The sequence below is a fragment of the Coenobita brevimanus genome, chromosome 57 (genome assembly GCF_032717465.1).
Source record: "Coenobita brevimanus isolate Jiangsu-jjx chromosome 57, ASM3271746v2, whole genome shotgun sequence".
Classification (NCBI taxonomy): Eukaryota; Metazoa; Arthropoda; class Malacostraca; order Decapoda; family Coenobitidae; genus Coenobita; species Coenobita brevimanus.
Window position 1 is genome coordinate 1,933,601 of NC_137010.1, and position 14,408 is coordinate 1,948,008.

General features: G+C 46.8%; 1 protein-coding gene across 1 annotated transcript in view; it reads left to right on the forward strand.

Annotated features, from left to right (window-relative positions):
* LOC145402180 (uncharacterized) overlaps nucleotides 1–1,188 on the forward strand; it is a 145,200-nt gene extending 144,012 nt beyond the window's left edge. The window contains exon 14 of the mRNA XM_080274296.1: nucleotides 1–1,188. This exon is cut by the window's left edge and continues 510 nt beyond it. Within this exon, the coding sequence (XP_080130422.1) occupies nucleotides 1–1,188 (1,188 nt within the window).
* The last annotated feature ends 13,220 nt before the right edge of the window (nucleotides 1,189–14,408 follow it).

The following is a 14,408-nucleotide window of genomic DNA, read 5'->3' on the forward strand; positions in this document are numbered from 1 at the left end:
TGGGACCGTGACATGGGGCGGGACCCACTCATGTACCGGGAGGCCCCACTGGTCCGCTACCGCAGCGGTTCAGACGATCGTGGGGAGCCACTGGGGCCCTATGGCTCACCCCGGGGGCCTATTAGGGGGCCAGGGCCACCGTACTCACCCCGTGACCGTGATCGTGACCGGGACCGTGACTTCCCCCGGGATCGTGACCGTGACCACCCCAGGGAGAGGGAGCTGCACCGCGAGCACTCCCGCGAGTTTCCCCGGGACACTGACAGAGACTTGCCGCCCCGGGACTTCCCCAGAGACCGTGACCTGGTGCGGGACCGCGGCCTGCCACCTCGGGACCGGGACTTGGTTCGTGATATTCCACCCCGGGACAGGGACCTTCCTCCCAGGGACCTTCCCCCAAGGGACCTTCCTCCCAGAGATCTTCCCCCAAGGGACCTCCCCCCTAGAGACTTACCCCCAAGGGACCTCCCCCCTAGAGACTTACCTCCAAGGGACCTCCCCCCTAGAGACTTACCCCCAAGGGACCTCCCCCCTAGAGACTTACCCCCAAGGGACCTCCCCCCTAGAGACTTACCCCCCCGTGACCGTGATCTTCCCCCACGTGACCTACCACCCCGGGATCGTGACCTGGCCCGGGACCTTCCACCTCCCCGGGATCGTGACCTGGGTCGGGACCTGCCACCCAGGGATCGTGACCTAGCACGAGACCTGCCACCGCCCCGGGACCGTGACCTGCCACCACCACGGGACCGCGACTTACCGCCCCGTGAGCGTGACTTGGGTCGGGAACTGCCTCGTGACCCCACGCGGGGACCCCCAGTAAGGTCACTGAGCCAGGAGCACCCGTACCCCGTGTCCTGCATGAAGAAGTCACCCAGTGCAGGGGGCGGGGTGGGGCGGCGGGGGCACCATGAAGGGGGATACCGCTCCCTGCCCAGACCCTCCAGGCCTCGCGGGGCGGAAGCAGATGCCTTGCTCAAGTACCGCTCGCTGGATCGCCGCTTTGACCTGCCGTTCAGTGGGTCACGGCCAGAGCCAGGGGTGGTGGAGGGTACCGCCGATGGCAATGGAGGGGGTGGGTCGGCGGGGGGCGGTGAGGGGGGCGGTGGGCAGGGGGGGCGGCGCTATGAGAAGATGTACCACGTCTACCACGACCACCACCACGACATGGACGAGAGTTTTGTATGAACACTTTTATAAATACAGGTTTTTATTGGTGTCGACGCACTGTCATTACCCTTACTGTTACCATTATTATTATTATTATTATTATTATTATTATTATTGTAGTTCACTAGGTATGCTCTTCAATGGTCTCCCATAACTGTACATTCCCATTCCTTGTTTTTCATGATGATGATGATGATGATGATAATGAAACTGTCTGGCTCTAGTAAGAATAAAACGGATACTACACCGTCTGACACAAAGAGAAGAATTACTGACATTAGACAGGAACAAAGCCAAACCGTATTATCAGCTACCATATTACTGAAACTTACACGAAACAATTTGCTATTTGCCACGATAATACGATGACGGTAGCCTGTTAAAAAATAATAAACCAAAAAAAATCTACAAACAAAAACAACTACCCAAGGAACAAAGACAATAACGACAATAACAGCAACAAATACATGCACAACAAAGAAAACGGGATCATTCGTACGCTCTCCAAATAACCAAATTATTTTACATCAACAAATTAATGCAAACACTAATAACACTGATCACAATTAATAAAACAAGAATCAACACCGAAAAATAACAACAAGAGCGCTCCCTCCGTGCTTCAACAAATACAGTCCGGATTTCAGGACAGTCCCGACGTAATGTAAACAAAGGGAAGGACCAACTCGAGGCAGGGATCGTGGGGGAATATTCTGCTGGTATTCCTTTTACTTTATTATTATTATTATTATTATTATTACTATTATTATTGCTTCTGCCGCTACTACTGCTACTACTCCTACTACTACCACTACTGCTACTGCTGTTATTATTATTATTATTATTATTATTACTGCTATCAGGGGTGCACATGTCACCTACCCTTCAATGTTCCGTAGTACGATAGCCTAGCCCAGGACCCCGACGCCTGCAATGGGGTAATATAGAACCGTATTTTACCTTTATACGATGATGACGATGATGAGAAGGAGGAGGAGGAAGTGGTAGAGGAGGAAGCTGTGTGTGTGTGTGTGTGTGTGTGTGTGACTAAATAAAAACAACCCGTCGCAAACTTAATTCCCCGCAAAATAAATAAATAATAAACTTTCGCCAAATTACAAAAAAATGTAGAAGCAAAGAAAACGAAAAAAAAAAAAGATCCAAAAAAAAATATATATATATAAAATGCTTCCCACAAAATCTATACCCAAAAAAAAAAAAAAAAAAAAAAAAAAGAGGGATCTCGGAAAAAAGCCTTATTATAAGTTGGGTTCGGCCCCCCCCCACCCCCCGATGCCTGAATATTCATGGTATTGCATGGATTAAAGAGCGAGAGCGAGAGAGAGAGAGAGAGAGTATTTTCCTCCCTCCCTATCTTCCTGTCTCCCTCCCTTCCTCCCTCCAACCTGTCTTCTTACCCTCCTATGTCTCTCCCTTTCCTCCTCCCTTCCTCCCTCCCTCCCATTCTCCCTTCCTACCACTTCAGGTCGGGATCAACACTACCACACACACACATATCCACTACCACACACACACCTATCCACTACCACACACACACACATCCACTACCACACACACACATCCACTACCACACACACACCTATCCACTACCACACACACACACATCCACTACCACACACACACACATCCACTACCACACACACATCTATCCACTACCACACACACACCTATCCACTACCACACACACACACACACATCCACTACCACACACACACACCTATCCACTACCACACACACACCTATCCACTACCACACACACACCTATCCACTACCACACACACACATCCACTACCACACACACACATCCACAACTTCAAAATTAATATTCTGTTTTTGCATTTATGGTAAGAAAGGGACAGCGTAGAGTCTTCCTATGCCGTTTGCTCTTCCTGACTAAAAGAAAAACAAAAAACTAAATAATCCTGTAATAAAGTTTGTTCATACTTTACCACGCGGGCACAGGTCTTTCACATTTCCTATTCTGAGTGGCAGGGGTGTCTGAGTGGCAAGGGGTGTCTGAGTGGCAGGGGTGTCTGAGTGGCAGGGGGTCTGAGTGGCAGAGGATCTGAGTGGCAGGGGTGTCTGAGTGGCAAGGTTGTCTGAGTGGCAGGGTGTCTGAGTGGCAGGGGTGTCTGAGTGGCAGGGGATCTGAGTGGCAGGGGTGTCTGAGTGGCAGGGGTGTCTGAGTGGCAAGGGGGGTCTGAGTGGCAAGGGGGGTCTGAGTGGCAGGGGGTCTGAGTGGCAAGGGGGTCTGAGTGGCAGGGGTGTCTGAGTGGCAGGGTGTCTGAGTGGCAAGGGGGGTCTGAGTGGCAGGGGTGTGAGTGGCAGGGGTGTCTGAGTGGCAGGGGGTCTGAGTGGTAGGCGGTCTGAGTGGAAGGGGGTCTGAGTGGCAAGGGGGTCTGAGTGGCAAGAGGTGTCTGAGTGGCAGGGGGTCTGAGTGGTAGGGGGTCTGAGTGGCAGGGTGTCTGAGTGGGAAGGGGGTCTGAGTGGCAAGGGTGTCTGAGTGGCAGGGGCGTCTGAGTGGCAAGGGGGGTCTGAGTGGCAAGGGTGTCTGAGTGGCAGGGGTGTCTGAGTGGCAGGGGTGTCTGAGTGGCAGGGGGGTCTGAGTGGCAAGGGGGATCTGAGTGGCAGGGGGATCTGAGTGGCAGGGGGATCTGAGTGGCAGGGGGTCTGAGTGGCAGGGGGGTCTGAGTGGCAAGGGGTCTGAGTGGCAGGGGGTCTGAGTGGCAGGGGGGTCTGAGTGGCAGGGGGGTCTGAGTGGCAGGGGTGTCTGAGTGGCAAGGGGTGTCTGAGTGGCAGGGGTGTCTGAGTGGCAGGGGGTCTGAGTGGCAAATTAGGGTAGGGTTGGAGGGATCACCTAAATATCATAAAACAGGTAAAAAATTGCTCGTTTTGTATACGTTTTCTGGCCTAAAATCAACAAGCATTTATCTTTGTCACATGCGGTACTAAAATACTTTCCTTATGAACGTGAGAAAGAAAACAGGTGGTATTGCCGTGCCCAGATGGTACTGCCGCGCCCAGATGGTACTGCCGCGCCCAGGTGGTACTGTCGTGCCCAGGTGGTGAAGATTTACCCGCGAAGGCAGCGCGTCATTCGTGTATACTTAAAAATGATCTCGAAAACAAGGCAGCAATACTATAACGATAAAAAACGGCTACCCAATTACCCAAATGGATAATGTAATAATAAGATCATAATTATACCATCTGAAAAAAAGAAAAAACAAGAATCGAATTAAGTCCCCAGTTTATAACCAAATCAAAAGTCGTATTCTCGTCGGTACAGGTGACCGTGATGCCCTCTCGTTAGCGACTGCCTTTTGCATAATATTCTCTTGCATGTATTACTATTCTTATCTTTATAATATCGATTAGGTTGGCATCAAATAACACACTAGAGGGCTGAGAAGGGGAAGAAGATAATGGAGATAAAAAAAGAAGAAAGAGGAGGAGGAGGAGGAGGAGGAGGAGGGGAAGACGAAGAGGAAAATGAAGACGGTAACGAAGAAGATGAAGAAGATAATGGAGAAGAATGGCATCAAAACGTGAAGTGCAAAACAAATCGCTTATAAAGACGTGTTAAGAGAGAGAGAGAGAGAGAGAGAGAGAGAGAGAGAGGGTAAACATGGTGTCTCTTTCTTTCTTTCTTTTTTTCTCACCGTTTCTCACTTGTTTTCACTAATTACCGGAGCGCAATCCTCTCTCTCTCTCTCTCTCTCTCACGTGACTTAGAATTTACGATGGCGCTTCCTTGGACTCCGCCTCACGCCTTAACGAGTTTGTTCTGTCGGAAAAAAATGCACAAATTGGCAGCACCAGAGAGAGAGAGAGAGAGAGAGAGAGAGAGAGAGAGAGAGAAACTTGGTGTAGGGGCGGAACCTCACTTCTTCCGTCTTCCCGAGTAAAAGGAAGTTTGGACCACGTATAAATTACTGTTGAGTCCATGAAAATCCAGTGTAGTGACGAAGGAACTATTCTGCGTATTTCCCGTGGCCCCTTCAGTAGCATGGCGCCTATTTCTGTGCTTTGTTTGCCTTATTTCTGTACCTTTTCTTTAGCCAGGGACAAACTCTTTATTTTAGCTCAGAAGAAGGAGTTATTTGAGAGGGGCATGCGGTCCTGATGAGAGAGGGCAGTGTGTGGAAACTCCCTGTACTGTTGTTTGCAGATGATACTGTGTTGTTGAGTGAAGACGAAGGGGAGCTGCAAGGCTTGGTGGATGAGACTGGGAGTGTGTGTGTAAGACGCGGAATCTAAAGGTGAATGTAGGGAAGAGTAAAGCTATGGTCTTCGAGAGAGGTGAAGTCACTGAATGTACAGTGAGGTTGGATGATGAGGAAATGGAAAATTTGATTGCATTTAAGTACTTGGGTAGTGTTATGAGTAAGGATGGAAGTTTAGAGGGTGAAGTGCATGAAAGGGTACAGCAAGGAAGAAAGGCTGCTGGTTTCTTGAAAGCAGTGATAAGAAACAGGGAAGTGGGCATGGAGATGAAAAAGTTACTACATGACAGTATTGTGATACCAACTCGTACGGAAGTGAAGCTTGGACCTTGTTGGAAGGACACAAGTCAAGAGTGAGGGCAGTGGAAATGAGTTATTTGAGAGGAGCCTGTGGAGTCACGTGGAGAGCCAGACTGACAAATCAGGAAGTAAAGGAGCGCAGAGGTGTGGATGTGGATGTGATGGAAAGCTTTAGGAGAAATACACTGAGGTGGTTTGGCCATGTGCAGAGGATGGAGAGGGAGAGACTAACGAGGAGAGTGTGAGTGAGGTGGAGAGGGAGACAGGGGTAGGCCGACGATGAGATGGAGGGATGGAGAGAGAGGGGGGAGGCCGAGGATGAGATGGAGGGATGGAGAGAGAGGGGGGAGGCCGAGGATGAGATGGAGGATTGGAGTGGAGAGGTATATGAGAGAAGGATGTGAGCTGGGGGGAGAGTGGTGAAATAGTGGGGGACAGGGCGACATGGAGGCGATTTGTTTGTGGCCACCCCTTGCGGGATTAAGGCGTCTGGCAATAGACAGACAGAATGAAAGGGTTAAGGAAGCCTGCATCTAACCCTCCTCTAGGTCGTAAATTCCACCCTAAGCTTAATAAAATCGTCTGTAGCCGCTACACTCCTTTCACCTTAACTTGGCCCGGAACTTCGTCAGTTTTTCACATAGCTCAGAGGCAGAATAAGACTACTGTGACTCTACATCATTCCCTCAGCACTTCTTCGTGACTAGCATCGTAATCTTGCGTTATTCTAGTCTTACAGCTTAGTATTCCAGACAGATGGCGAATTTAGGCCTAGTTAGAGTATGAGGGGTATAATAATAATAATAATAATAATAATAATAATAATAATAATAATAATAATAATAATAATAATATCAAAATCATTAGGGTGAGACTGACCAACCGGGCCGGACGATCTAATACAAAAATAAATAACCCGTCCTCTCATGGGCTCAAAATACCCTCGTTTTCTAAGATCATAAAATATTCAGCTACTTCCCTCCCCAGTCAAAGAGAGAGACAGAGAGAGAGAGAGAGAGAGAGAGAAAGGTATATGCTAATTTTCCCCTACGCTAAACCAGCAACCGTTGGCTTTAAAAATATTACTCTCTTACCACTCCCGCTCTTTATGCAAATCCCGAAAAATGGCGAAAATAGCGAAGTTACCCCACCCTTACTCTCTGTTTTCATTTTCCATTTTCTTCAGCGCTTTACATTCGAAACGCATTACTTTCTCTACGTAAACATTATCTTTTTAATAATAATGACGTGATATATATAGTTTTAGTTACTTTATTACCTGAGAAAATTAATATAAAAAATAAAATAATCAAAAGACGCCCTGAAGTGATATTTATTAAGTACTATCTATCTATTGCCAGACGCCTTAATCCCGTAAGGGGTGGCCACAAACAAATCGCCTCCCTGTCGCCCTGTCCCCCGCCATTTCACTGCCCTGCTCCCAGCTCACCCCCCCCCTCTCTCATATACCTTTCCATTCCTCCATCTCATCCTTGGCCTCCCCCTCCCTCTCTCCGCCTCCACCTCACTCACACACACTCTCCTCGTCAGTCTCTCACTCTCCATTATTAAGTACAAATCCAATAAATACAATAAATGAATAAAGGAAGACGCACTTGGTAAGATTATAAAAACTCATTTATATAATTAACCCCAATAATTGCCTATGTTATTGGCTTATGTGGTTTGTTTATATCCAAATGTCTGAATCCAAACACACACACACACACACACACACACACACACACACACACACACACACACACACTCTCTCTCTCTCTCCTCGTCAGTCTCTCATTCTCCACTCAACCCCATCCCTCTATCTCCTCTTGCCACATCACCCACTCACACATACACTCCTCGTCAGTCTCTCATTCTCCCCATTCCTCCATCCCATCCTCGGTCTCCCCCTCCCACCTCTCCCTCTCTCTCCTAGTCAGTCTCTCATTCCCCATTCTATTCCCACGGCCAAACACCACAGCGCTGCCTCACTTCCTCATTCGTCTGTCTATTATTGTCTATCTATCTGTTTATCTATCTATCTCTACATCTATTTATCTATCTATCTCTACATTTATTTCTCTATCTCAGCATCTATTTCTCTATCTATCTCTCCATCTATTTCTATCTATCTCTACATCTATTTCTCTATCTCTACATCTATTTCTCTATCTATCTCTCCATCTATTTCTATCTCAACATCTATTTCTCTATCTATCTCTCCATCTATCTCTATCTATCTCTACACCTTTCTCTATCTCTACATCTCTTTCTCTATCTATCTCTACATCTATTTCTCTATCTCTATATCTTTCTCTATCGACCACTATTTATGATACGTCCGTGTCTATCTATCTATCTATCTATCTGGTATTAACTTCTGATACAGCTCTCTCTCTCTCTCTTACTCCTATCAGTCGAGGGAAAGCTTTACTAAATTTATCTATCTGTCTATCTATCTATTCTTGTCCATTTACTAATCTTTACGTCTGTTCGTCTCTTTAATCATCTATCTATCTATCTATCTATCACATAAATTTGTTCATCTATCTGTCTTTCCACCAGTACCGTTTTTGACTATTTCTCTATGTCCATCTATCTATCTATCCATCCATTCATCTATCCATCCATCCATCCTTCCATCTATCCATCCATCCACCCACCCACCCATCCATCCATCCATCCATACATCTATCCATCCATCCATCCATCAATCCATCTATCTACTACCATAAATTTATCTATCTACCTATCACAATAACTATAAACTTCTAAAAACAAATAAAGCTGGAACAATACACGAGTTACCTTTGAAAATATAACACATCTAGATACACTGGCAGATAGATAAACAGATAGATATTATGCAAAAAATATATATATATATAAATTGTTAACAGTTTGGATTTTCTCTATAATGGCGGGAGAAGATTTTTTTCTTTTTCAGTAATGATGGTGAGGTGTATTGTTACCCTTGTTAAAAACGCTGGTGTGGTGGTGGTGGTGGTGGTGGTGGTGACAGAAGTGGTGGTGGTGGTGATGATGATAATACTACTACTACTACTAACAATAATAGTAATATAATAATAATAATAATAATAATAATAACAATAATAATAATAACAACTGATAATAACAATAACAATAACAACAACAACAATAATAATAATAATAATAATAATAATAATAATAATAATAATAATAATACCAACAAAAACAACAAAAACGAGAACAATAATAATAATAATAATAAAACAAAACAATAACACTAACAACAACAAATATACAAGAACATCAACAATAAAAAAACAAAAACAAGAAAAAACAACAAAAAAAGCGAAATAACGGGCGGTCAGAGTCCAAATATATGGGGGATTTTTTTCCAATATATCTCGACCCATAATACTGGAGAGAGAGAGAGAGAGAGAGAGAGAGAGAGGGGAAATAGATGACAACTTTGGTTCTTGTTATTATTATTATTATTTCTGGGTGACGTGAAGGCGATTTGTTTGTGACCAGCCATTACGGGATTACGGGATTTGGCGCTAGATAGATAGACAGATAGAGAGATAGATAGATAGATAGATTAGATGGATAGACAGACACAGATAGATACATTACTGAGTAGGTGATGTTTTGGTCGTCCCTGTCTGTCTGTCTGTCTGTCCATGTGTTTCAGCTTAACTTAGAAACTCTTGTCTTAAAAAAAGCATTTTTTTTTTATTTGCTCTAGTGCCTTTAATCTTACCTCACAAACATCTCTAACCTCTTTCACCTCAATTTATGGCAAAGTGTAATCAGATTCGAGGCTAAATTTAACTAGTAACCAAGGAGACTCAAAGAAAAATACACATCCTCAAAAACCATCTCTATCCATCATCTGGCCAAGTTCGCCATTTTGGATTCAGCTACAGGAGAATGAAGTAGGTAGAAGGTGCGTGTGGATGTCTTGAAGGTTGTAAATCGAGGTCAGGTTAGGTCATTTTCCCCCTGTGACCTCTCTTAACTCACACTCATCCACACAAACACCGCAAAGCCGCCCAACTCGCCCGAGGGAGGGAACAAAATGGCGGAAGTTGGCCCCTTATTTACAGCGCGGGAGCCTGGAGGGGTTACGAGCCTTCAGATATTCCAAATATTTTCATTCTCCCCTCCCAACTCTCAAACCTGAACATAAACACAAGGAACGAGACAGGATTTTAATTTCAGAGTCTTTCTTACTTATTTGTCTTTATTCTTTTTATTTACGTCCATCATTTCTTTTTTTTCGTTTCCATTTAAATTAATTTCATCCACATTCTTCTTTACTTCCTTGTCTTTCTTTATTTCTTCTTTTTATCGTTTTCTTCATTATTATTCATTCGTTTTCTTTTTTATTCTGTTTTTCTCCTTCCTCTCTGTCGTTCTTCCATCCCTTCATCTCTTCCTTCCTTTTCTCCTTTTCCTGATCACGATAAATTATTGTATTTTCATTTACCTCTCCTTTATGTCCCTCCTTCCCTCCCTACCCTCATCCTTACCCCCCCTCCTCTCTCTCTCTCTCTCTCGATTACTTTCCTATATATCAATCACCCTCCTCATCTCGCGCTCTCTCTCTCCCTCCTCCCCTCCCCCTCCAGTCTTCCCTGCATCCCTCCCTGTCTCTCCTCTTTCTCCCTCCTTTCCTCTGCTCCTCCCTTCCAGTTTCTCCTTCCCTCGCTCTTCCTACCTTCATACCCACCCTCTTCGTCCATTCTCCATTCCTCATTCTCCCTCTTTCCCTCATTCCCTTTCCATCTTCACCCCCCCCCCACTCTCACTCCCTTTCTCCCTCATTCTCTCGCTCTCTCCCTCCTTCCTGCTACTCTTTCTCTCCCTCCCTCCTTTCTCCACCCTCCCCTCTCTGCCATCCCTCCCTCCCTGCTCTCTACCATAAACCCTGCCTGCTCTTTGACTTCTCTCCTTCCAGTCATTCTCCTTTTTGTCCTGCCTGCCATGCCTCCTTCCTTCCAAGACTATTTTTCTCTCCTTGCTATCATTCATCTTTCTCTCCTCCTTACCATCCCTCAATCCCTTTCCCCCCTTCTCTCCCTCCCTCCATTCCTTCCTTCTCTCCCTCCCTCCCTCCCTCCCGTGATGCCAATAGCGGGGTCATCGTAAACAGGGCAAAATACCGCCATCTTCCCAATTGAAACATCCAGCCAAACCCTTGTCTTTTGGAGGGAGGGGAGGGCAGGGAGGAGGAGAGGGAGGGGGGAGTAAGAGAAGGGAGAGAGGGAGGGGGGAGGGGGAGAAAGGGGAGGGGCAGGGAAGAGAGGGAGGGGGGAGTAAGAGAAGGGAGAGAGGGAGGGGGGAGGGGGAGAAAGGGGAGGGGGGAGGGGGGGAAAGGGGAGGGGGGAAGGGGAGAAAGGGGAGCGGGAGGGGGACAGGGGGAGGGGTGGCGGAAAGCGAGGGAAGCAAGGAAGGGGGGAGAGGGGAGGAAAATGGGGGTATGGTGGGGAGGGGAGAGGGAGGGAGGGGAGAAAACAGGGGGAAGGGAAGGTAGGGAGGGAGGGAGGGGGAGAGAAGAGGAGGAGGAAGGCAGGGAGGGAGGGAGGGGGGAGGGAAGGCAGGAAGGGAGGGAGGGGGGAAAGAAGGGGAGGGGGGACGGCAAAAAGGGGGAGAAGAAAAGAGGGAAGAGAAACTAGGGAAAGAAGGAGGGAGGAAAAAAATGAAGGTAAGGGAGGGGAAGAGAGGGAGGGAGGGAGGGAAGTGGGGGAGAGAAATGGGGATGAGGTAGAGGAAAGGCAGGGTAGAGGGAGGTAAGGGGAGGGGAAGGGGTGAAGGGAGAAATAGTAGTAAGGAAGGGAGGGAAGGGAGGTGCAAGGGAGAAACGGGGAGGGGAGGGGAGGGGAGGGCAGGAAGGAGACGGAGAGAGAAAATGAGGACATGGGAGGGCTATCTATCGGTCTGTCTATCTATCTATCTATTCACCTGTCTACCTATCCATCTATCTATCTATTCACCTGTCTATCCATCTATCCAATCATTTTCACGCATTTTTGGCCCCGCGGGGAATACGTGGGTAGCATCGTCTTTGTGCCATCGTTGGGAGTGGTGAGATGGCGACAGAGAATGACGATATAGGAAGGAGAGGACCTGATATATGACTGGGAGATATTGAAGAGGGAGGGAGGGAGGGAGGAAGGAAGGAAGGAAGGAAGGAAGGATGGAAGGAAGGGGAGAGGGAGGGAGGAAGGAAGGATGGAAGGAAGTGGAGAGGGAGGGAGGGAGGAGGGGAAAGGGAGGCGAAGGAGGAGGGAGGGAGAAGGGTCTTAGTGAAGGAAGAGGGAGAGGAGAGATGATGGGGAAGAGGAGGGAGAAAAGGGAGTGAAAGTGAGAGGGAGAAAGGGGGGAAAGAAGATGGGAGGAGGAGGGAGAAAAGGGGAGGAGGAAGAGGGGGGGAGAGGGAAAAAGGAGAGGATCAGGAAGATGAGGGGAGAAGGAAGAGGAGGAGGAGAGAGGAAGAATGATATGGGAGCGGAAAGGAGGGGAGATAGGGAGGGGGAGAAGAGGGAGGGGAGGGGAGGGAAGAGGGGGAGAGAGGCTGGAGATGAAGGGAGAGAAAGAGGGAGAGAGGGGATGAGCAAGAGGAGAGAAGAGAGAGAGAGGAGTTGGAAAGAGAGAGAGAGGGAGGGGGAGAGGCGAGAGTTGGGGAAGGGGAAGGGGGAGGTAGAGGGGAGGGAGAGAGGAGAAAGTGGAGGAGGAGGGCGAGGACGAGAGAGAGAGAGAGAGAGAGAGAGAGAGAGAGAGAGAGAGAGAGAGAGAGAGAGAGACAATGAGAAAAACGAACATTTATTACCACACTGGAGAGGAGAGGAGAGGAGAGGAGGAGAGGGGAGGGGACGGGAGGCGAGGCGAGGAGAGGAAAGGTAAGGAGAGAAGGAGAGAGAGGATGGGGTGGGGGGGGGAGAGGGAGAAAAATGAGACAATATTGGAGGAAGGAGAGGAGGAGAAAAGGTGAGACGGACAGACAAATGAGTGAGAGAGAGAGAGAGAGAGAGAGAGAGAGAGAGAGAGAGAGAGAAGAAGCGATGTGGTGATATTGGTGTCAGTGTGTGTGTGTGTGTGTGTGTGTGTGTGTGTGTGTGTGTGTGTGTGTGTGTGTGTGTGTGTGTGTGCTGGGAATCTCTTGTTATTGCTCCTATCTCCCCCCTCCTTCTCTCTCTCTCACTCAATACTACAATCTACTTTTCTTGTCTCCCTTCCTCCCAGCTCCCTCACTCATGCTTTCCTTTCCCCTCTCTCCCTTCCTCCTTTCTTCTCCCTCCTCCCTCTGCCTCTCTCCTTCCCTCCATCCTTTTTCTCCGCTCCCTCTCTCTTCCCTCCTCTTTCCATTGCTACCTCGCTATCTTTCACTTTTTCTTACTTCTCCTTCCCCTTCTTCTCTCTCTCCCTCTCCCTCCTTACTCTCCCTCCCCTTTTTCCCTCTCTCTCCCTCCTTCCCTTCCTCCCTCTCTTTCTCCTTCCCTCCATTTTCCTCTAATCAGACTCACAGTGGGAAGTGATAGGTATTTTTTTATGTCCCGTGATAAATTTGTCCTCTCTCTCTCTCTCTCTCTCCATGTCCTTCTCATCTTCCTCTCTGTAGGGAAGAAATGTATATATAGGATTATTTTTCTCTCACACATTCTCTCTCCCTCCTCTTTTTTCCCTCTCTCCATTTTCTTGTTACAGTATTTCTCTTTTTTCTTTTCTTTTTTTTTGGTCCACTTGCCTGTGTGTATATTTCTGTCTATATTCCCTGCCTCTTCATATCTATCTGTCTGTCTGCTTGCTTGCCTGCTGGAGTGTGTCTGTCTCAACTAATATCTCTCTTCTAACACAATAATCGTTAATCCAAAGTACTTCCATCAACTCTCTCTCTCTCTCTCTCTCTCTAACAGTATTCCAAATAAAACTAATATGCATAATCATTTTCCATTGAGTTATTTTTCCATAACATTCAACATCACAGTTAAATACAAATAATAAAAGTGTTCTCAATAATAAACCACTTTCCTACTTAACACAAAATATCCGGTAACTAAATGTTGATTGAATTCTTCTGAGCATTAATCCCTGTTTTACGATGTCATAATTTAGATCATTTTAATGCCTGTAGATGGCTTCGGTCCCTTTAAGAAGAATCTCTAGTGCCATATAAATTAATGAAGGCTATATCTTAACCCTCCAATTTAATATTCACTCCTGGGCAAAATATGATAATTTGGAAATGGCAAAAGAATCATCATCACCATCATCCCATCCAGACCTCTTTTCCCATCTATGAATTCAGTGAGGTAGGGTCTAGAGAGAGAAAAATAAAGCACAAAATAGATCCCGGACTTAGCGTGTTAAAGGGAGATCTAGAATGACTTATACAGATAGAACACTCTCACGTACTCAAAATGTAGTTGAAGTGGAAAATTATCTACTCATACGTAATCCTTTCTACCTACCTATCATATGTACCTGTATCTTTTGCCTGACATCTGGGGTGGCCATGACAAAAACACCTTCACACATCTTTCTGCCACCTCAGTTCCAGTCCTTCATATCTTCCTCTGGCATGTACTCTTCAACCCTCCCCCTGTCACTTGCTACCTGTAAAGCTGATCATACCTGTGAGTGAAAATGAGTTTCTATATCAAAGACATGTACAGTATTCAGAAAAGATAGTACAGTGGGGAG